Genomic DNA, 24913 nt, shown 5'->3' with positions numbered 1-24913 from the left:
GAATTTCAAGTCAGCAGGAAACTTCAAAAAGAGGTGTCTGTAGCCACGTGCAGTGGCGCCTGCCTGTAATCCCAAGGATTTGGGAGGTTGCAAAGCCAGCCTCAGCAAAAGCGATGCGCTGAGCAACTCAGTGAGACCCTGTCTCTAAATGAAATACAAAATAGGGATAGAAATGTGACTCAGTGGTTGAGTGTCCCTGAGTTCAATCCCCAGTACCAAAAAAAAAAAAAAAAAAAAAAGAGGGTGACTGTTGGACCTGTGACACAAAGAAAAGATCACTGACTAACTGACTACAATTTAAACCAAATTAAAGCAAGCCTATATCTTGTACATGAGAGAGCTGACCAGCAACTGCCTCACTGGAAAGCTGGGATGGGGAACTGCAACAGTTCTCAGAGCAGGAAAGTTTTTATAGCACAAAAAGTTACAAAGGAGGGTGTCTTGGGAACTTACAGCTAACAGGGTTCTGGCAAGCATAATACAAAGGCAGATAGCAGGTTAATGATCTACATGGCTTAACGTTTCAAGGTAGGGAGTAAATTGAGATTCCAACATCAGAATTTATGAGAAGCCGCTGAGGTTTCAGAGAGGGTTGTTATATGGTCAAGGAGAGTCAGGCATGGGTGTGTTCAGAGCACTGGCAGGAATTCCAAACACGTTTAAACACCAGAGTATGGTCAGGCCAAATAGAAATCTTAGTATTTTATAGTGAAACAGAAATGAACTTTTCATGACTTTGTGACGAGGTGGCTCTCAATCTTAAGATGGAATTAGTCTGGGTTCATCAGACTGTAGATATGTAGTATAAAGTACCTAGAATGGCATAAATTATATCATCTTAAAACTCTTTTCCCTGTTAGGGGGACGCAGCTATCACCTCTTTAATGAGGTTTGTCTTCCTGCTCAGAAGGGTTTAAGCTCTCACTTACGTCCCTGTGGGTGATGGAAATGGGGTTCCCCTTGGTGGAATGGGCTGGCTGAGAAATAAAAGCTAAGAAAAATAGAATGATGATAAAGCTACAGGACACAGAAAATAATTTCAAAAGCTGGAACGGGACTGGCAAGCCGATCCTACGGATCAAGCTTTTATACCATGGCAAAATGGAGCCTGTGCTTGCTTTATTTAATATTGGGAAACATCAAAGGCCTTCCATAGTATATTCTTCACCAAAAAAGGTTAAAGATGGGGCTGTTCAGTTCCCAACGGGTTATGCCCATCTCTGGAGCTACTATAAGGTATCTTCCTAGCAGAGCAGAGATAAAGGTCACTTGCATTGGGCAATCTATTGCCATGGGAGAGCCATGGATAGTTTGCTATGCCAAACCTAAATCTCTCTGGCTACCAAGAGAAGACCCTGGCGTAATTCATAGATGGTTTCTGGCAGTAAGCCACCTAAGAAATTAAAGTCTAGAATAATTAGTGAAGAACAAAAGACAAAGTCAGAATTAGTTTTTTTTTTAATTTTTTTTTGTTATATATGGACACAATATCTTTTTTTGTTTGTTTATTTTTATGTGGTGCTGAGGATGGAACCCAGTGCCTCACATGTGCAAGGCCAATGCTCTGCCCTGAGCCACAACCCCAGCCCCAGAATTAGGTTTAAAGGATGGAACACCTGATAGATCCAACTCACATAGGAGCTGGAGCTGGACAATTAGAATTAGGAAATGGCTCCAGTGGTTTATTTAAGGGGTACACCAAAGGCAGGGATAAGATTTCAGGGATGGAGGCTTGCTTCATGCAGGTTGATTGATTGGCATCTTGACAGGTCACACCCAACTCAGAGGGGCTTTGTGGCTATAGCAGGTCACGTCATCTCTGGTGCTGTGTGGGACCTTTGGCAGAGTGGAGGAGAAAGTTCACCTGCATCAGGCAATCTATCCCTGTGGGGGTGCCATGGGAAGTTCCTAATACCAGACCTATCCCCTCACTGGCTGCGATGCCTGCCGATGTATTCCACATGCAGCCCAGGGGTAACTCTCAATACCCTCTAGCACATTAACTATTTGACATTTTGATGAAATTATGTGAGATACTTGGTAAATTAGGGACACATAAAATGACCTACTTCGCTATTTCCAGTCAACACATGTCAGTCTCCATCATAACTGAATTAAGCAGATGTTCCTTCAGTTCAATCCCTAGAATCTCAAAATTGCAGTCAGATATGGAAAGTTATGTTATTTAACCCCTCATTCTGTTTTTTTTTTTTTTGTGTGTGTGTGTGTGTTTTTGTTTTGTTTTTGTGGTACTAAGGACAGAACCCAGGTCCTGGTGCATGCTAGGCTAGTGCTCTACCAGGGATCTATAGCCCAGTCTATAACCCTTCAAATTATTTTTGACACACACACAAACTTGAAAGAATTGAAGTGGATTGTTTAAGGTTGGGGTGTTGGTCCAGTTTGCAGTATCACAATGAAATACTTGAGGCAGTTTCTTTGTAAAGGAAAGATATTTATTTTGGCTCACAGTTCTGCAGGTGCAAAATCTCAGGACTTATCTGCTGATGGCTTCCTTGTGAGCTCAAGGTGGTGCAGAATATCACATGGAAAGAGACAAGGAGCACTTGCATGTGTCTTTCTGCCTCTTCTTATAAAGCCACCATAATCCAATATGAGGGCTCTACCCTAATGGCCTTATCTAATCCCAGTCACCTATCAAAAACCCCACTTCTAAACACTATAGTTGGATTGTTTTCACCCTCTTAAAAACTCTAAATGGACATTAAATTTCAACCCATGAGCCAGGCCTGGTGGTGCATGCCTGGGATCCCAGTGGCCTGGGAGTCTGAGATAGAAGGATTGCAGGTTCAAAGCCAGCTCCGGCAACTTAGCCAGGTGGTAAGCAACCTAAGGAGACTCTGTCTCAAAATAAAAAATAAAAAGGGCTGGGGATGTGGATCAGTGGTTAAGTGCCCCTGGATTCAATCCCTGGTACAAAAAAAAAAAAAAATTCAGCTCATGAAACCCTGGAGAACCAATTCAAAACAACAGGAGTCAGAAACCTGGGTCTCAAGGAGCTACCACATGAGACTTTCCAACTGGTGGTCTGGTATCTCGTGGGAGTCAGGCTGTGACTCTGGAGCAGTGAGAAACTAGTTTCTTTTTTTCTTTTCTCACATCAGTAATCTTGACAAAATAAAAATTTATGAAAAAGAATTAGTTTTATTGAGTCACATAAGATATATTTTTATCGCTTAGATTATTTTCTTTTTTTTTAAATATATATTTTTTTTAGTTGTCAATGGACCTTTATTTTATTTATTTATATGTGGTGCTGAGAATCGAACCCTGTGCCTCACACATGCTAGGCAAGTGCTCTACCACTGAGCCAAAACCCCAGCCCCCTAGATTATTTTCTTTATTGTTGGAAGAAAATCAAATAGAAAATTGTGACAGTTTTTCATTTGGATGGGACATTAATATTAGGTCATGTGTGTTAGGTAGCAACATGTCTTAATCTTTCAGGGATGTTATAACAAAATACCTTACACTGGGTAATTTATTTTATTTCCATTTTTTATTGGTGCATTATAGTTGTACATAATGGTAGGATTCGTTGTTACATATTTGTACATGCACAGAATATAACAATATAATTTGGCCAATATCATTCCTCAGAATTAGACTGGGTAATTTATAAATAATAGAAATTTATTTATCATAGTTCTAGAGGCTGGGAAGTGCATGCTTAAGGTGCTGGCAGAGTTAGTGTTTGGTGAAGGCCTACTACTCTCTCCTCTTTAGATGGTGTCCCTTGTTGTGTTCTCAAGTGGTAGAAGGGAGAAGGCAGCTTCTTTCAATCTTTTTTTTTTTTTTTAGATTTGCTAGGTATTTTTAATTATATCACTTTCTCCTTGGGATATTACTTCAATTTTATAAACATTAGCAAATTAAATGACCTTTCCATTATAATTCCTAAATACAAATGAAACTTAAAATGCATAAAATATACTGCCATAAAATTGAAAAGTATTACATTAGGAATATCCTAAATTAACAAAGAATTTTCCAAAGAACATCGAATGAGGCAAAGTATATTAATGCTTCATAAATCTACAATATTTTTTACTTGCTTTCTTTGTACAGTTTAAAGCACCATAGCACTGAATGAATAAGAAAGGACCATTTTTAAAATGAAGAAATGGCAACACATGTCACTTAAGGATAAAAGAAAGATAGGCTATTACTTCGATTTGCAAATAATATTCTTTTATTCAAATAGTCCTGTTTCCATTATCCTTAGATGACAAGATTCTTTCCTGTTATGAAAAAAGAACATCCTTTTAGTGATGGAAGGCTTCTAATCTCAATCTGGTTGGATCTTCTGGATGTCTCAAGGCAATTCCATTACGCAGCACCAGCTCAATATAAGGTGGCCAAAAGGAATCACTGATTTTGACATATGAATCATGTGGAGCATCAAATAATCTATTTATAAGAATTTCTAATATTTCATGCATTGTTATCAACTTTTGGTTGATTCTTAAATGTTTTTCTTTTTCTTTTTAACATTCCCATCAGGCAGAGGAAAATGGTCTTCTAGAAACTCACCCAAAGTAATCAAGAGTTTCTCCTTAAATGCTTTTATATTAAGCATTTTAGTTTTCAGCTCACTAAAGATTTTTGTTTCAGAAAATATCACGAACTGACTTTTCAGTTCACTGTAAAGTTCATTAAGAGATTCCATTATTTGTTGCAGTTCATCCAACCATTGTTCTCCCTTTTTAGGTCTTCCGTTAACTTTCATTCTTTGGCTGAATGGTAGATAGTACCATTTCAAGTTCATGTCTTAATTTTTGGAACTCTTCTGTTCCCAGTGTTATCAGATCATCCTCTGTCAGGGGAGTAATTCTTCCATGTCTTTCTATATTTCTTCATAGTCTTTAATAAGTTATTCTTCAGTATCTGTAACAACTTCCACATCTGTAGTACTATTGGGATCTAGATCTTGCTGACTCACTAACATGTGGTTTGTGATTTTTCTTAGTCTTATAAGAAAAAAAGCTGTGGGACCTTTGGCAAGTCACTTAACTTTTCTATGCTTCAGTTTCTTCACAGAGCTGTAGGCTTTGGTTCTCAGCTTTGCTTAGCATCAGCTATGGAGCAGAGCCAATCTTTTTTAAAATAAAGGCACCAATTGATAGACCCAACCTGATCTTTTATTAAAATTGGGAGCCATCTTGCCACAAAGCCATGAAAAGCTAATTTCGGCTTTACTATAAATTACTGCAAATTCTGAACCTGCTTGGAATGCCTACCCGTGCCTTGAACTCACCCATGCCTGGCTCTCTGACCAGATAGCAGCCCTCTCTGAAACTTTAGTGACACCTGATAAATATTGGCCTTCCCTGGCCAGACAACAACCCTCTCTGAGGCTCTAATGGTCCTCATAAATTCTGATGTTGGGGCCAGCAAAAAAAAAAAAAAAAAAAAAAAATGTGTAAACTACCATTAGTGTGATGCTTGTCAGAGTTCTGTTATCTGTAACCCCCCTTTTGTGTAACTTTCTGGGCTATAAAGCTGGGCTGTAGGAAAGGTGGGGTTGCTGTCTTGTTCCCGCCGTTTTGGGAGGGAAAGGCAGCCCGGCTGGTCGAAATAATAAGCTTGCTTTAATTTGATTTTAATTGGAGTCAGTGGTCTTTTCTTGCATCCTGGTCTAACACCAATCTCATTAATGAGGGCAAGGCCCTCATGACTTAATCATTTCCTAAAAGGCCCCAACTCTTAGTATTATCACATTGACTATGAAGTTCCAGCATATTAATTTTGGGGAGACATTAATATTCACACTGTAATACATTAACCAAAGAACCTGTCCAGTTTAGTTGAAGTGGACACTTAGTTGGTGTGTTATGCCAGATTCGTGGGACCCCAATAGACCTCCAGGAGCCGAATCCGATGCAAGCACACAAGAGTCTTTATTGCAAGCTGGAGCCTGGATTCACAACCGTTCCAGACGCAGCCGTCCCAGGGAGTGAATCCTGCTCCTTTGTTCAGTGAGATTTTATAGGTTTTGGGGGGATACTCTATGAGTCACAACATCACACAGCAAATTATTCAATATCCTCGGGAAAATCAAACAACAACTCTTTTTTGCTTTTTAGAGAGAATTTTTTAATATTCATTTTTTAGTTTCGGCGGACACAACATCTTTTGTTTGTATGTGGTGCTGAGGATCGAACCCGGGCCGCATGCATGCCAGGCGAGCGTGCTACCGCTTGAGCCAAATCCCCAGCCCTAAACAACAACTCTTAACATTGATTAGCACATTCAATGGGGGGAACAAGTTGGGTAGGGGTGATTGATTAGTACAACAGGGGGATTTGTTTGAACTGATTGGTTTAGGCCATGAAGGGTGTACGTGCTAAACTACATGGTTTCCCAACATCTTATCAACCACCATAAACTACTTGGGGGTCCTCTGGCATTCCAGGTATTTTCCCTGTCTCAAGCTGATTGGAGGTTGCTAGGGGGGTTGCTATGGGTCCTCACCTAGCCTAACTGAGTCAGGGACACGGGGTGCCTCAGACCTCTCCGGTTATTTACAAACAGCTCAGCATGGTGGATATGTGCTTAAGAGTGCTCTGTGGGTTTTTCCAAGGACAAGGGTCACCCCCCCTTCCTTAGGACAGGCCTTGAGGTAGAAGCTGCTGTTATTTATTTATTTTTAAAAATGGAGTCACATTAGTTTCTCAGGTGGACGTGTCTGGAAGCCTGATAGTGTTCCTATGCCCAAAGCAGTTCATATTGCTTGTCATGCTTTAGAGCAGTAGTTCTCAAAGTGATTCTTGAATTAGCAGCAGCAGCAACAGCAGTAGTGGCAAGGGGAATCCACCCTAGATTTATATAATCAGGAACTCTGGTGGTTGGGTTACGGCCAGCAATCTGTTTTAACTTGCATGCTCAAGTTTGAGAACCACTGCCTTAGAGGTACTTGGAGCTAATCATAGTAGTGTTGAGTTGAAACTGATGTTAAATATAAATACTACTATTTTTAGGTCTTAAGAAGAGCTTTTGTGTCTGTGATTCTTCTCTAGGTTAGTTTAGAAACTATCTGATATAAGCCCAAAGTGCCAATCAGAAGTGCCGTAATACTAGGCTTAAATGAAGCAATGAAAAAAGAATTGCTAAAGATAGTCAGAGATAATTATCAGTTTACTCTTATTATACATGAAACACAATAAGAATGTCATTTAAAGAAGATACTAAGGCTGGGGATGTGGCTCAAGCAGTAGCGTGCTCACCTGGCATGCGCAGGGCGTTGGGTTCGATCCTCAGCACCACATAAAAATAAAGATGTTATGTCTACCAAAAACTGAAAAATAAATATTAAAAAAAAAGAAGATACTAGTATCCTTCAGAATATTGAAAATATTTGGACTTGTGGGACACGAGTGAAGCCAGATTTAAAGATAGGTAGTTAGTGTAGTTAGGTAAATTAGGTCTAATGTGGAGTAAAATTAAGAATGAAGGCCGTATTGAGAATATAGAGTCCAGGAAAGTTCAAAGTTCTTTAAAACACAGCTCAAAGGGGTGTTAAGAGGTGAGAACAGAAAAGCTGGCGGTCTTTACCACAACACTCAAAAGTCCGCAAGGCCGGGAGCCCATCCCAAGGAAATGTTAATGAAGCAGCTCTCAGCAAACAAAGAGATGCTAATCCAAACGCCCTTCCTGCCCAGGTTACTACCCACCTTTTGGGTCTTCCCACTAACATTCCACCATGGCAAGATAATAGAACAAAGGACAGGAATGCACTCGATAGGAATGCAGGAAATCTGAAAGTAAACCTTAGCTATAAAAAAGGGAAGACCTCCCCCTTTCATGGATTCCACCTCTTGGGTCCCCTTCTTCCTCCAGGGAGAAATCTTTTCTACTGTCCTTTAATAAAGTTTCAACTTTCCACTCGGCGTGCTTCTCTGGTATTATACTTCAGCATCGGGGAAATAAGGACTCACCACCGGTAAACAGCAGTAACACTAGGAGACCCTGACAATATGAGGGGAAAGATGCTGGAAAAGAAGGCACAACTGAAAGAAGATCTGGGGGAAGTTGCATAATTGCGCTAAGTCACTTACTTGTTCTGCTCTGACACTGACCAGAAGTCCTAAAATGATTTTGCTGGAATGAATGGGAGAGTGTTTGGGACATCTATCCAATAAAACTTTGAATTAGATACACATTGAGATTTAGATTTGTGTTCATGTAACAGAAAACACAATATAATAGTGGCTTAACTAAGATAGTCACTGATTTATCATTCATATAATAGAAATCTGAAGGTTGGTAGTCCAAAGACTTGTGTGTCAGCTCCACAGTTTTCAGGAACTCTTTTTTTCAGTGCTGGGATCAAAGCCAAGGCCTCATCCATACTAAGCAAGCACTCTACCACTAAGCTACACTCCCAGCTTAAAGAACCTTGACTCTTGTCTTTTTGTTTAATGATTCTTAATTATGGCTTTTATTTTCAAGATATTACCTCATGGTAAATAAGACAGCAGCAACTCCAATCATCACAGAAGAGCAAAAGTGCAAAAAGGTACACACCCTGATTGAATAATTTCCTCTCAGATAGTCTTCCTGGAAATCAAATGTAAAATAATGCATTCCATTGGCCAGAATTTAGTCACATTAGCTAGTCTTAATTGTAAAGGAATCCTTAGCTGAGGCTGGCTTTGAACTTGCCATTCTCCTGCCTCAGCCTCCTGAGTCGCTAAGATTATAGGAGTGCACCATCATACTTGGATCAGAAATCTTAAAGATTAGATTATCCCTTATATTTATTTTGAAACCCAAACAGCTCCCAATATGTGTGGTTTCAAAATGAAACAATTTTAACACCACTCTTGCTTAATCCTTATGCTAGTTACTTCAGGGAAATGGAATATCTGAATAATTTCACTTGACAGAGGATAATGTTACCAGAAATCTGGCAGGGGAAATTCTGTTTTAAAAACAAATCCATGGCCAGGCGTAGTGGCTCTGGCCTGTAATCCCAGAGGCTGGGGAGGCGGAGGCAGGAGGATCTCCAATTCAAAGCCATCCTCAGCAATTTAGCGAGTTGAGTTGCTAAGCAACTCAGTGAGACCCTGTCTCTAGTAAAATACAAAATAGAGCTAGGGATGTGGTTCAATGGTTGAGTGCCCCTGAGTTCAATCCCTGGTACCCCAAAACAAAAATTAAAACAAAACAAAACAGGGGCTGGGGATGTGGCTCAAGCGGTAGCGCGCTCGCCTGGCATGTGTGCGGCCCGGGTTCGATCCTCAGCACCACATACAAACAAAGATGTTGTGTCCACCAATAACTAAAAAATAAATAAATATTAAAAAAAAAACAAAAAAAAAAGCCCCAAATCCATTCTGATTGTTTTTGAAAAAAATTTTTTTGAATTTGTGATCCATGATCTTATACAATTACACACGTACAGGAAAAGAAAGATGACATCAAAGCAAGCTTGACTAGTTGTTCTAGTCGCTAGAAGACATTTATTCATTCAGTGTTTATAATGAAAATGAGTGTTGCTCATATAGTGATCTGATTTTACAACATATAGTGCTTCAGATTTGATCCCTGATATAAAAAGAAACAACAAAACTCCCACCAAACTCAAGCTATAGTATAGATTTTTTTAAAAGAATTTTAATATTTATTTTTTAGTTTTCGGTGGACACAACATCTTTGTTTGTATGTGGTGCTGAGGATCGAACCCGGGCCGCCCGCATGCCAGGCAAGCACGCTACGGCTTGAGCCACATCCCCAGCCCCAAGTATAGATTTTTGAAAAGTTAAACTTGATTGTCATCATAACAGAGCCATGTCACTAATTAAAACCAAATTTTTACATCTTTTGAAAACATGGAATTGAAATTCATAACAGAATAACAAAGCATATGGGAAAGAAGAAGTCACCAGTGAGATAATTTCACATAAACAATATGTGATATTAATTTAAGAACCAACGTACTTTAAATAATGGCATCAGACATGACTAATAGAGTAGAATCCGGAAATTCAGACAGGAAATCTAGCTTTGGAAAGTGAGGCATAAACAGGAATGGGGATAGGGTAGTAACAGAAACTTTCACGGGTCTTAGAATTAAGGGATCTCTAGTTGCTTTAGCGCCCAAAGGATGTGTTAACTCATTTTAAAAACAGCTTTATTGGGCTGGGGTTGTAGCTCAGTGGTAGATTGCTTGTGATGCATGTGTGAGGTACTAGGTTGAATCCTCAGCACCACATAAAAGTAAATAAAGAAATTGTTTCCAATATAACCAAAATACTTTTAAAAAACAGCTTTATTGAGATACTTTACATAATCACAAATGTCACCCATAGGAAATATACAGTGATTTTTAGTAAATTCAGTGCTGTGCAATTGTCAACCTCAATCTAACATAGTTTTTCAAGTTTTTTTCTGGGGTACAAACCATTTTTATCTTTCTTGTATAAAGGTACATGGTGACTCAATAAAATCACAGAGCAAGTATCAAGAATTCAAAGATGACTCACTGAAATTGTGTGTAATAGACATGTGCAGGCAGCTGCTGTGCTGAAACCAACAGGGATAAAGAGAGGAAGGGTGGTTGGAGGTAGCACTGAGCAATGGTTACCAGCCAGCCTTAGTGTCAGACTGCTGGAGATCTGCTTCTGTCATCCTCACTTAATCAAGGAATTACTTAACTCTCTGAGCTTCCTTTTACTTATCTGTTGTAAAATAATAGCACCCTATTTCATGAGATTATGAAGACTAGATGAAATAATATATGCAATGGGCTTCATATAGTCTCTCATATAGTAAGTATTCAATTAAATTAAGTATTTTTATAATTTTTACTGGATGACTATTAAATAACATTTCATAAACTAGACACAAAGGATCACATACGGTGCCAGAAGAATGATCAATTGCCAAAGGCTAGGGAGGAAGGGTAGGAAATTGACTGCAAAGCATCACCAAGAACTTTTTGGAATATTCTACCTTGTGATTGGAGTGGTGTTTTGTGAACACTTGTCATGGAATTACACCCTTTAACTTAGTGAACTTTGTTGTATGTCAATTAAAACCGATCCCCCTAACCCTAAAAATATAGCTTTTAATTTTCCAATTGAATAGTTCAGTTGTTTTATAGGTCAGAAGCAGGAATCAATTCTAAACACAGCCAACTATGTGCAAGGCATGGTTCTAAGTCTGAGGAACGGTCTTAAAGAAGACAGTATCTCTACCCCCATGGAGCTTTTTCAAACACGAATTATACACATAGATTTGAAATTAAAAAAGGAATCATTGAGGATACTGGTAAAATAATCTGGTGCGGGGAGACAGAGTAGCTGTAAGTTATTTAAATTTCTATCCCCCCCCCTTTTTTAAAAAATTTCAAACATGCACAGAAGGAAACAGAGTTTCTCCATTAAAAGAGAATGCACTGGACATAGTATCTGGGCAGGTGTGTGTCAGAGGCCTCTCAGTATACGGTGACCCAAGGTTGTCCCCTGCGGACACCATCGGAGAGACGCAGTGCCCACAGAGCGAGGGAAACACACTGGCACCAGACCAAGGTCCAAGAGGAACTCTTCCACGGGCCCCAGGGGCCCCATGACCTTGGCAGTGTGAGCTCCGCACTCTCCAGGCTCCCGGTGTGCGCCAGCCCTCCGCAGGGGAGAAGCTGCTGGTATCCTTGGGATACTTTCCCAGAGGCCGGGTCAGACTCGCCGCCCTCTCCGCAGGGTGAGTCCGCCCACTAGAGTGACTGGCTGGGGAACAGAGGCGAGTTGCGGGAACCGGATTGGCTGCCCCGCATGCGGAGGGCGGGGAAATGCATGTGAGGGGCGGAGCTAGTGGCGAACTGGCGGCCGCCGGGCGTTCGCTCGGGAAATGGATGCTCCGCTGGTCCGCCAGCGCCGGGGGCGGGGAAAGCACGCGCTCCGGTGTGCGCGCCCCGCCCAGGAGTCGGCGGGAGCGCCTTCCTGCTCCTTCCTCTCTCACCAGCCCTTGGTTGAGCACCCAGCGAAGAAATAGAGTACCTTATAAGTTTCTTGATTGGTATTTGGGCTGCCGCAGCCGAAAAAGGAACATGGCGCTTGTAGGCAGCCGAGTGGAGCTGGAAGCTGATGAGGTACTAGCGATGGGCAACGCGGGCGCTACCCCTGGAGCCCGCACCCGGGCGCGGGAGGGATGGGCGAGCCCCTCTAGGGGTGGCTGAGGTCCCGCCCCCTGGGTCCGGGTCGGGGACCTGCCGGCTCCCGCTCTGGCTCTGAGGTAGGGGAAGAGGAGGGGGCTGGGTGCGGGCATCTGGCCTTGGCAGTCTCTTCCTTTCGGGACAGGAGGGACCTTGCGGTGTGCCGGCAAGGGGATGTTGAACCCCGAGTTTGGCCCCGGGACGTGTGGGTGCGAATGAGCGGGAGCGTAGGACCTGGAGCTCGGAGCTGTTCAGAGCCTTCCCATGGACTCCCGGGCTTTCCAAAGTAGGACCCCGAAGTCCTGACACTAGCCCTCTGGGGTTCTGGACCTGGGAATCTCGCCTTCTATGGAAGTTTCCTGGTGGCAGAACTGAAGGGCTTACGTTCGATGAAAAGAGAGGGCAGCCAGAGGAAAAAGGAGCCGAGGGACATCTGCCAGAACGGCCAGGGCTGCCGGAGGAGCTAACCCCCCCCCCCCCCCCCCCAGGCAGTGATGCTTCTTGCTTTTGCTAGGGTGCCGGGACACTTCCTTAAGTGAAAGACCTTTGAGAACTGTCAGTGACCTTCGGTGGTCTCAACTATTTAATTAGCCACTTCTTCTTGTCACTGCGCACCTGGGGCTGAGCACTCTGCGGCCCTGCGGCAGGCGCGCAGGACCTGTTGATTTACTGACAGTTCCTTTCAGCGCTTGCCAGCTCCAGAGAAAGCGCTGTCTTGCTCTTGAAGTTGAAGTTGAGGCTCCTGCGGCAGCCGCAGGAACTGCAAAGCCCCTCAGCCGCGGCTTCTGCCATTTTACCTGACTTGAATTTTACAAGTCGCTGCCTAAGAAGGCTTCAGTTTCAAATGATGCAATAGTGGATGACCTGGAGGAGGCGGGATAAAATTTCTGTTCATCTCTTTAATGCTTGGAAACTCCTGAAAACTAACTGATACTATGCTTTAAATGTGGGCCTAACAACAAAAACAGAACTACAGTACCTTTGCACAACTGGTAGAGAAGAGGGCCAGCACGATGTCCAGAACTTTGCTTACATTTTCACAGTTCTTTGACCATCATTCATTTCTTCCTCAGTGTTTTTTGGTTCCTGATTGTATATTACATTAAATATCCAGGTTCCTGGCATGCAAATCTCTCCACAGTATGATCTCAATTGTTTATCTCAGGTTCGTCCTCAGCTGTCTCCCTGTATATAATCATTTAGTTCAATCATATTTTAAACAAGGAAGAAAGATTGGGAGTAGTTAGTAAATGTGAAGTGAAATTTCTGAATCCTGGGCTGCTTGTCCAAAAGATTTGCTATGTTTAGGGCGGGACTATGGCGCTATAGACAGGACCCTGTTAGTAATTAGATTGGAATAATAGATGTAAACTGGGACTGTTCTAGCATAGTGAGGCATGTGGTAACTCAAGCTGTACTCATTACCTACAAGATGAACCAAAGTGTTGAAATGTGTGAACTGGTGGGGAGTGCTCTGTTGGGGGAAATAGGTTTCAGAGCAGTAGAGGGTCTGGCACAAAGACAGTTGGTATATGTTTGTTGAATGAATGAATGAATGTAGAAAAGATGTTGCTTGGTAATGTCTCAGTTTTTATTAAACAATTTGTTCATTTACTATTAGATTCCTATTTATTACATGCCAGGTACTGTGCTAGTCCTAGGAGACAGCAAGTACAAACAGAACTCATTGTTAATGCCAAATCCACTTTTGCCCCTCATATTGTATTTTATCTATTAGTATAAATGTACCAAGCATTTATTGGTCATTTGCTCTGTGCTCAAACTTGGTAGGTGCCTTAGAAAAATAAGACGCAGTTTTGGCTCTTTAGGATTCTCAGTCAGGGTAGAAAGATATGACCTATGTAAAAAAACTTCAGAAAATAGCTCAAGGCAGGGTGAGCAAGTAAGAAGTAGGGTGCTGTAGACTGAGTATTCTTGACTTTTTTGGTAAAAGATTTCTAATCGTAAATGGACCGAAGAACTCATCATACTCATGAGTAAAACCCTGTTCTTCAATTTTCAGGGTGTATAAAATGAAAACAGCTATTTTATTTATAAGCTGCCTTGCTTATATCTGGCTCTTAGTGGTTTTTGTGTGTGACTTAAAATTTGAGGGTTGGATAAAAGTTTACATGTTACTATTTAATTCTGTTAAAGTAGTCAGCATTTTCTCTTCATCATTTGATAATAATTAAATGCATAAAAAAGAAATTCATTCTCTTAAGAAGAATGCTGTTTTTATCACCATTATATGATACTCTTGAGAAGTAAAAAGGGACAAAGTCGAAAGTTGGAAAAGTATTATGTTTAGAATTAGGTAAACTGGGCTCTCAGCTCTCTTTACCCCATAGTTGTTCACTATTATTATATGTACATTTATGGAGACTAATTTGCTCCATAGTCAAAGAGTCATTTATATGTGGAGACATCTGATTATCCTAGGTGCCAAGCCCTGTTCTAGCCTGGAGATATAACAATGAACAAGACAGACAGACCCTGCCAAGACTAGTGATTTTTTAAAAAAATATTTATTTAGTTGTAGATGAGCACATCTACAACTATTTTTTATGTGGTGCTGAGGAGTGAACCCAGTGCCTCACATTCGAGGCAAACACTTTACCACTGAGCTACAGCCTCAGCCCTGTGACTAGTGATCTTGATTGAACAAGTCTGTCAACCTCTAAGGATTCTTTCAGTTTCCCCAACTGAAAATAGTTGGGCTAGAGAACTCTTAAGTTTCTCTCAGCTCCAAAAATCTATGCTTTTGTATGTGTGTGTGCGCGAATGTGTTTTGAAGGGGATGGAGAAGGGGGTTTTATGTTTTGGGAGAAAGGCTAATAATATGGAAGTCAATGGGAGCACTGAGGTTAGGACTTGTATCCTCAATGGGAGCAAAAATTTGATTCTTGAAGGGGACAAAATATCTTAGATATTATAATGTTTTGTGGTTCTTCAAAGCTCAATCAACAAAATCCTTTTAACATTTTCACTTTTCTCACCTGTTTTTCCTTAGTATTACGTGTGAGCAACATTGACATCAAGTTCATGGAAAATATACAGATGTGTGTAGGGTCAATACAACAAATTCCTGGCAAATTATCAGATGGCTATCATAAGAGGAACAATTGAGGACATTCTATCAGTTGCTTGATCATATCTTAATTGGTGACTTTAGTTGGCTGCCATCAGTTACATTGTGGATGTGGCTTACATTTGGCCCTCAGTTTCTTTTTTTTGTTTGTTTGTTTAAAATAATTTTTACTTTAATTTTTAATTTGCATGACTTGAATTCCTAATTTACATAATAAAAGAGAAGTAAGAAATTATTTACTTGGAGAAAGAAAACTTCTTTTTTAAAGAAATTTTTTATTCTAATTTGTTTTATATGACAGCAGAATGCATTACAATTTATATTACATATATAGAGCACAATTTTTCATCTCTCTGCTTGTATAGAAAGTATATTCACGCCATTTGTGTCTTCTTCATACATGTATTTAGGGTAGTGATGTTCATCTCATTACACTATCTTTTTTTACCCCTCTGCCCTATCTACAGTTTGTCTAATCTTCCCATGCTCCCCCTCCCAACCTCACTGTGAATCAGCCTCCTTATATCAGAGAAAACATTTGGCATTTGTTTTTTTGGGGATTAGCTTACTTCACTTAGCGTTATATTCTCCTGGCTCTCAAGGTTAAATGAAAGTAGTTTATATTTTATTTAATTCTATAAAATATTCAACATTTTCTCTTTTCAGTATTGACAATAATTATATGAAGTGCTGAAACAGATAATATTGACCATACTTGAATGAATAACTAGTAGCTAGTTAAATTTAATATTATTTTATCATGTAAACCAAAAGATCACCAAAATAACTTATCTTTATTCTTTATTTATGTATGTATTTTGTGATATTGGGGATTGGATCCAGGGCCTTATGTGTGCTAGGTAAAGGCTCTACCACTGTGCTACATTCCTAGTCCCTAAAATAGGTTTTGAATTTTATTTTTTTAATTGGTATTGGGAATTGAACCTGAAGTACTTTACTACTGAGCCACATCTGTAGTTCCTTTTATTTTGTATTTTGAGACAGGGCCTAACTAAGTTCTTGAAGCTGGCCTTGAACTTGAAGTTTCCTGCCTCAGCCTTCCAAGTTGCTGGGATTACAGGTGTGGGCCATGGTCCAGTTAGGTTTTGATTGTTGTTAAAAAAAAAAATGGTTGTGTTATTATATAGTTACATGAATTAGCAAATTGCATATATGATTTGATACATTTAAATTGTTAGTAAATTCTTGAAAGGTTAAATGTTAATATCTTTAAAGTTTTGAATTTGACATTTACAATTTTTATTTAGCTATTCTGAATATATTCTGAATAAAAGCTCTACTTATTTTATGTTTAAAATATGTATGTAATTAAAATTTCATGGGGAGGTGCAATTAGGAAAATAAATATATAAACACTCCTTAGGGAAGTGATGATGAAGAAAGGTTGAGAAACACTGAGGGAAAGAAATTGCTTATGTGACAGATGCTTTCATGTACTGCTTTACTTTTTAATTTCTTTTTTTGAGATAGAGTCTTGCTATGTTGTCAGGCTAATCTCTAACTCCTGGATTTAAACAATCCTCTTACCTCAGCCTTTTAAATAGCTGAGACTATAGACATGGGCCACTATGCTTGGCTTCATGGCTCTCTTTTTGGTCCAGGATATTTAAAACCTAATTTTGATCTAGAAATTTTTTCCCTTTAAAGTTTAAATGAAGGCTTTGTTTTGGTCTCTTGGCTTTTTTTTTTTTTTTTTTTTTTTTTTTTTTTGAGGCAGGCCTGGCTAAATTGCCCATACTGGCATTTAACTCACCGTCTTTCTGCCTCTACCTTAGCCTGAGGAATAGATGAGATTATAGGCTTACTCCTGTCTGGATGAAGTTTTGATAAAAATTGCCACGATTTTCTTAGAGTCAGATTCATTCTTTCATTCCACTGATGTTCATTGGGCACCTCCTAGATGCCAAAAGTCTGTAGATGCTGAAAATACACACTAGAGTAAGACTTACTGTCCTTGAGTGCATTGTCTAGCAAAAGAGTTACACAAAGCAACTAGTTCTATCTTTGTGTCAGAGTAGGGTTTAGGTCATTGGACTTGGTCCTGAAAGAAGATCAGGATTGTGCTAGGCAGAAAGCAGGATAAGGTGCAGGCTTGGTAGAGGTTGAGGTTGGTAGCAGTGAAAGCAGAGCATCCACATGGTGGGAAGGAGAGCCTGGAAACTGAAAGCCTGGTTCAGATTGCATGCTGAAGTATCTAATGCCATGCTAAGGACTTTGGGATATATATATCCTAAAAAATGGGAATCTGGAAGGTTTTTAACTAGGCAATATGATCAGATTGTTTATTTTAGAAAGATAAGCCTGGTGATGTTGATGTAGCAGATTGTGGAGTTGGCAGCAGGTGGGACTAGGGGCTGTTGCAACAGTTCACTTGGGAGATAATGAGGACTGGAGTAGAGCAAAGGCTGTGGGGTTGAAGAGGAGAGGCCAGTTTGAGGGTCATTTAGTGAAAACATGGAAGAGGACTTGGCTTCATGGCCTGTACCCCAGTTTGAGGGTCAATGATACAGGGAGGGAGAGAGGAGCCATTTAATTATAATGCTGGGTTCTTTGTGTAACCACAAACTTGAATGGTGATGATGTCACCTAAGGAAGAAGAGAAGGGTTTGGGTAGGTGCAGAGGATGGGGAATGATACAAGCAGAAAAACCTGTGGTTCAATGAGAATTTTCTTAGTGAGGGGGCATAGGTGGTTAGTTTTTGAGGGTTTGGATTTGAGCAAAGTTAAGAAAGGGTATTTATAAATTGGTAATGCAGGCTAGTGGAAGGAACACTCAATTTACTATCAGTCTCAACTCCAGCTCAGGTTAAGCAACAGGCAATTTTGCTGAAACAATCAGTCTTGAATCTCTTTTGAAATCCCATCTATTCTTTTTTTGGGGGGTGGTGGTAGTGGTGCTGGGAATTGAACCCAGAGCCTTGTGTGCATGCAAGGCAAGCACTCTACCGACTGAGCTGTATCCCCAGATCTAAAGGGACTCTTGAAGCGTGCAATACCTGGGAGTTCATAATGCCACTCACATTTTCAGCCCTTTAGTTAAAGACTGTGTGTGTGAAAGAGAGAGAGAGAGAGAGAGAGAGAGAGAGAGAGAGAGAGAGAGAGAATGTGTGTGTGTGTGTGTGTGTGTGTGTGTGTGTGTGTGTAGTAAGTATTTTTAGCTGTGATCTGTGGATATGTCCCCTTGGTATTGCTCATATTATGCTGATACACATAGGACCTACATATTGAATATTTTAGTAAAATGATAAATTGTGTGTATTTGTGGATTTGATAGTAACTAGTGGGAATGATTCTGTCTGATTTAATACTGTGCTGGTTGGGGGGAAGGCTAGCAGAGCTCTTGCCCTAGGTTGTAGTCTAGAGGGAGATGGGTGACAGCCTTAAAAGGAGGGATGCCAGCATGCTTTAGGAGCAAAGAGGAAGGTACCTCACTGGGGGAAGGAGTCAGGGATAGCTTCCTGGAGGAGGCCATTTCTTAGAAATCTGGTATTACAGGATGAATAGGGTTAGCCATGTAGAAGTGATGTAGGGATGAGGAGAGCTTTTGAAGTGTTTTACAGGGAGGGAATAGCAGGATAAGGTACAAAGTTGAGGGATAGCCTACAGTGCTTTGGGTGGCTGGGAGGAAATGAGGATGGAGGGATAGTATATTAAGGTTCTCGAGAGACAGAACCATAGGATAGGGCAGGTAACTAGATAGAAGAGGGAGTTGGAGGCTAAGAAGGTCTCACGGTATGCTCACTGCAAACTGGTGAGCCAGGAAAATTGGTAGCATGGCTCACTCCAAGTCTGGAAGCCTCAGAACCAGGGGAGCTGGTGGCATAACTCTCAGTCTGAGACTGGAGGCCTAACAACATGAGGGGTCCATTAGTATAAGTCCTGGAGTTTGAGGGATGAAGAACCTTAAGTTCTGATGCCCACCGGCAAGAGATGGATATCTCAGTTTCAAAAGAGAGAGGAAAAAACAAATTCACATTGCCTCTGCCTTTTTGTTTTGTTTAGGCCCACAGCCAATAGAATGGTGCTTGATGATGGTGAACCTTCCTTACTCAGTCCACTGATTTAAAAGCCAATCACTTCTGGAACTACTTTACAGACATGCCCAGAAATAATGCTTTGTTGGCTGTCTGGGTATCTCTTAATACAGTTAAGTTGACACCTAAAGTTCACCATCGTGGGTAGGAAGAGCATTTAGTCTTACACACCACACAGTGGAGTATATTGTGTGCCTTTAAGATTCTGAGTTGTGGGGATTGGGGCTGTGGCTCAGCCTAGCACATGTGAGGTGCTGGGTTTGATCCTCAGCACCTCATAAAAACAAGCAAATAAATAAATAAATAAATAAATAAAATAAAGGTATTGTGTCCAACTACAACTAAAAAATATTAAAAAGAAAATTCTGAGTTGTGGAGGGATATGGAGAGGTGGCCTGTTAGGTATCCGAATGATAATACATAGAAGCGGATGGGAGGGAGACCTACCAAAGTAGGGAGAGAGTTGGGTTTCCTGTGTTGTATTTGCAGAATGAGTATTGGAACCCACTGAAGGCCTGGTATATGCTAGGCTTACTAAGTACTGACTAGTCTATGATGGGTAAGCTGTAATTTTTGACCTCTCTTGAGAAGATGGTCAGGAATGTGGACATAAATAGACATCTTTGACAGGACATTAGAGAGCATTTGTAAGTCCTATGCTCCAAGGAGAAGAAGAAAAGCTTTTATGGGGCATTCAGCTGGGATGTCACATCAAGGGTCCCCTAACTTTTTGGCCCTTGGTTTCCTCATGGGTAACATGAAGGAGTTGAAATTGATTATCTGACTATAATGTTCCTTTCAGCTTTAACATCTATCATCTCGAAGGTGACATTAGATCTGGAGTTGAAGGGGTGAAATTTCAGCAGGTACTGAGGAAACAGATCACCCATTCTCCAGGCAGAGGGAATAGCAGGGGGAATATGCCTGGACATGGATGAAGCATGAGACCATGTGACTGCAGGATTGGGTATGAGGGAGTTAAGTGGCTAGGTAGGAAAACTATGGTGTGTGTTCCAGCCAGATTTTGGTAGGCCTTAAACTAGTTCAGCCAAGGATGTCCCCTGCCACCTCCCTCTGTTTTTGTTTTTGACAGTTGGGAGAGGTATGTATTCTGTATTTGGGAAATGTTTTTCCTTTCTCCTCCCCTCCTTTTTTATGATAAGAGAAATAACAGTATCCCATTTCAGTAGTTTCACTTGCCCCTTTCTCAATCTTAGTTCCTAGACTGTAAACTGAAATACAGTGAGTAGGTCAGACATGTTTGAGGAATTCTAGAGGCTTACATTTCACCACATAGATTCTCAAGTTCGTGCCAGAGCCCACTGGACCTGCTACTCGTGTGGTCAGCAGGAGTAGTCACCATTTTTCTGCGCATGTGCTGGGCATTCCTTTGCTCCTAACCTGTTTCTTCCAGCCACTGCGGCCTGAAGTTCTGGGATTCCTGGACTTTTTCAATACATGACACAGTCCTTCCACTCAGAGCTTAAACAAAACAAAAAACAACAAACCTCAGATTCTCACATAATTTTTCAAACTTAATGCGGCCTGTTCTTTTTGAGAGGAGGCAGGCAAGATAGATAAGGAGAGAGTGAGAGAGTCTTGAAGAGAAGAAAGTGGGGCTTGACTTAAGGGTCTTATCCTCAGAAGCCTTCATAAGTCATCTGGTCGGAGCCATCTGTCAAATATTCATTGACCAATACCAGCCACCTCCTGTGCAGAGCAGCATCAAGCTTCTTAGGGAGCAGCCAGCTGGGTTCAGGTCCTAGTTTCCTTGTTGTCTGACCTTGGGTTCATTATGTAACGTCTCTGATGCTGTTCATTTATGAAGAATGAAATCAGATTATGCTTTGCAGAATACCTAGCACATGAAAGTATTCCTTTTCCTTTATGCATTTACTTTGAGGTATCTCATCACTGTTCATTATTTATAAATTTGATGAATAATCTGCAGATAATGTTTTTGTGTGTTAAAAACAATTTTATCTTATATTTACAGACAATTGAGAAGAAAATCTGCAGGAATACATACTTTAGAAAAGAAAGTAAATGACAAGTTTGGGTTACTCAGTTGGCTTAGGTACCGAATCAGAGTTAAGAAGCCACGTGCCCTGACTCTAAATTTATGCCCTCTTCCCAAGGTCGGGGGCCTGAAAACTTCATAAGAAGCCCAAATGCAGCCTGTACCCTAGCTGTTTTTGTAAGTAGAATTTTTTGGGGACATAACCATGCCAATATGTTTAGGTGTTGCTGTGGTTGCTTCTGTACTACAGAGGTATAATCGAGAGGTTGGAATTATATGATTCCTACTGCTGACATACCCATAGGTCCTTTGCAGTTTGCTGACCCCTGGAGTAGGGGATTTCTGGGGATATGTGTAAGTTTGTTTATGATGTGTTGTAAGTCTTATAGATTAAATTTGCTTATTTCCTTAATACTTTATTATTATTGTGATATATTTATATTATTATCATGATATTAATATTAGATATTATTATGGTTTGAATGTGGGGTATCCCCTGAAAGCTCATATGTGAGATAATCCAGGAATGTTCAGAAGTGAAATGATTAGATTGTGAGAGCTGGGACCTAATTGGTGGATTAATCCATTTGATGAATCAATAATTTGAAAGGACCACTATGCTGGGTAATAACTGTAGGCAGGTGGGGCGTGACTGGATGAAGTAGTTAAGATGGGGTGGGCTGCCTTGGGGATTTTTATTTTGTCCCTGATGCCTGGATTTCCCTCTCTGCTTCCTGGCTGCCATGAACTGTGCAGTTTTCCTCTGCCACACTCTTCTGCCATGATGTTCTGCCTCACCTCAGGCTCAGAGCAATGGAGTTGGCTGACCATGGAATGAACTTCTGAAACCATGAGCTAAAATAAACTTTTCCTACTCTAAGTTGTTCTTGTCAGATATTTTCATCGGAATGATGAAAAACTGACTAGTATATATTAAGAAAGAGAAAAATAGAAATTTATTTGCTATGTCCTTTGAAGTGGTGTGGTGCAAGTTCTGGAGTCAGATGGACATGGATTTGAATCTCTGCTGTTTCTTGCATAGCCTCGGATACGTTACTTATCTGTCTTCAGTTTCTTCATCTATGAAATGGAGACAATAGAAGCTACTTCATGGGGCTATTGTGGATTAAAGGTCTACATAGTGCTTGGCACTTGAGAATCAGATGCTGGCTCTTAGCACTTGGTTGTTAAGGCTACTTACTCTATGTTGCTGCTTGGCACTGTTTTCTCAGCAGTGTAAGGAACAGGCATTGGATAAAGGTTGGCCCATGCAGGGTCCTGCACAACAGTCCTGCTCCACTGGTGGAGCCTGTAGGATGGGTGCAGTTGACTCTTAGGTTCATCCCCAGGACTCCAGCTGGGTAAATTCTACAGATATACAGCCCTCATGGCTTTCCTTTCCTGAAGAGAGAGGAGAAACCACTGAACACAAAAGAGAACAGTAAACAGATTCAAGGGCCATCTATTCTAGCTCCATCTACAACTGAACAGTGTTAGTACTTATCAGCTGGGAAACTCGTCATGTCAGTAATGTATAGGAAATAGCATTTGCCACTGACACAGAAATGGTGTTGTAATCTCTTGTTTCCCCGAAAACAGTCTTAGAGGGTTTTTATGTAGCACCTATATGTTAATAGGAGACTCTGATCTGTAAGAAGCATGTTTATATTCAACTACTCTATTAGTCCATTTTGTGCTGCTATAACAGAACCTCTGAGACTGGGTAATTTATGAACAGAGATGTGTTTCTTATAGTTCTAGAGGCTGGGATAGTAAAGACTGAGGGGCTATATCCAGCAAAGATCTTGCTGCATCCTAACCTGACATCTCATGTGAGAGAGCGTGGATGCATATAAGAGAAAGAGGAGGCTGAGGTGGTTTTTGTCACACTTCACTCTTGCAATAAATAACTTCTTTAATATTAGCATTAATCTATCACTCTTAAAAGATCCGCCTCTCAACACTATTGCATCCGGGATTAAATTTATAGCACATGAACTTTGGTGGATACAATTTAAACTGTAGCAGTTACCCAATATAAGAAGCTGAAAGGTAAAGGGAGGTGACAAGTATGCAAACACTCCTGGGTTCTTGAGGGAGCTCTAGGTTCTTGCTGTGCCCCAGAGCAATCCACTTTTACCTTGTTTCTCAAATTAAAAATTTGTTCATAGCTTCTTATTGCCTTTGAGGTAAAATGTGATCATTGCAGCATAACATATAAGGCCTTAATTAGGGTCTAGTTCAGTGGTTCTCACATTTTAATGAGTATAAAAATTATCAGGATGGGAGCAGGTGGCTTGTTAAGATGCACATACTGGGTCCTACTGCCAGCATTTCTTAGTAGGTCTGGGGCCAGTCCTACAATCTGGAGTTCCTAACATGGACTTTTCACATTTGCTGTTTTGAAGTGATTGTGGTTTCTTATGCCCAGTTTCCCAAAAGGTGGTCCTTTGTCATTTCCCAATTCTTTCATCTGCTGTTCTCTCAACTGGCTTATTCTTTTCATCCTTTAAGATCTCCTGTAGGTATTCTTCCTCTTCCAGTCTTCCAGATTCTGCTTCCTTCCTTCCCTCCAGATGCTAGCTAGCTTCCCTGGCTACCTATCCCTTTGGCTTCTGTGCTGTGGCGTCCAACTGGGATTCAGCAGGAAAGGAACCCTCTCTCCCTTAGAGACAAAGCAGCAAAGGAACTTCTTCTAGTGCTAACAGCATAGTACTTTTATCCTCTCCGAGGAGGGACAATTTACCTGCATAGTCCATTAGCATTACCTCTGTACACTTAACTCCCACATTATCAGATGTGATTTACATATAAAATTCACTCTTTTTTTCTTTTGGTTTGTTTTTGTGGTGCTATGAATTGAGCCCTGAACTTTGCACTTGTTAGGCAAGCACTCTGTTACTGAGGTACACCCCCAGCCCAAAGTTCACTGCTTTTAAGTGTTCTATGATTTTATTAAATTTATAGAGTTGTGTAGCCATCACCATAGTCCATTTTAAGAACATTTCCTTCACCCTGTAAAGATCCCTTTTGCCCTTTTCCTTTCAGCTTAGTTTAAAAATCATCAGGAGAAAATAAAATTTCCCAAGCAGAAATAAAAAAATGAGCATCTGTTGAAAGCAAATGAAAGAGAATACAAAAAGAAAAAGAAATGGAGACAGACCTCAATGGTTCAGCAATGCTTTATTAAGCAAAGGAGGGGCACATTTTCAAGGACAAAATGTTGATGGGCTACTAGGGTCTGAGTTTTATAGAGTTTAGCAGGGCCAGGTCATGGGCGGAATTTTGGTGGTGGGCTCATTTAGGGTGGGTAGATAAGGGAAGTTTCCTGGGGCTACTGGACTGGAAACAGCCTGTTCAGCTATAGGTGGGGGCCAGGTGCAGTTCCTCCTGTGCTCTTCCCCATTTTCCCTTCTGCTTTCCTCCCGCTGGACTTCTATTTTATCCCACTGCAATGACAAAATCTCCAAATTTACCACAGGCATCTCCCCACACACTTGGCAGGAGGTCAGGTAGGGAAACTATTGTAGATAAGGGAAGTTCCCTGGGGCCTGTTTTCCATATCTGTCATC

General features: G+C 40.8%; 1 protein-coding gene and 1 pseudogene across 1 annotated transcript in view; one reads left to right on the top strand and one right to left on the bottom strand.

Moving 5' to 3' along the window:
* Positions 1–4286: 4286 nt before the first annotated feature.
* LOC113189683 (centromere protein K pseudogene) lies at positions 4287–8058 on the bottom strand (annotated as a pseudogene).
* A 3815-nt stretch (positions 8059–11873) lies between these two features.
* The window catches only part of Ttc39b (tetratricopeptide repeat domain 39B), a 121663-nt gene continuing 108623 nt past the window's right edge, over positions 11874–24913 (top strand). Inside the window, exon 1 of the mRNA XM_026398588.2 lies at positions 11874–12112. Coding sequence (XP_026254373.2) covers positions 11876–12112 — 237 coding nt within the window. The 5' untranslated portion in view covers positions 11874–11875. The remainder of the gene's footprint in view (positions 12113–24913) is intronic.

The sequence above is a fragment of the Urocitellus parryii genome, chromosome 4 (genome assembly GCF_045843805.1).
Source record: "Urocitellus parryii isolate mUroPar1 chromosome 4, mUroPar1.hap1, whole genome shotgun sequence".
NCBI classification, from domain to species: Eukaryota; Metazoa; Chordata; class Mammalia; order Rodentia; family Sciuridae; genus Urocitellus; species Urocitellus parryii.
This window is presented reverse-complemented; position numbering and strand designations above follow the sequence as displayed.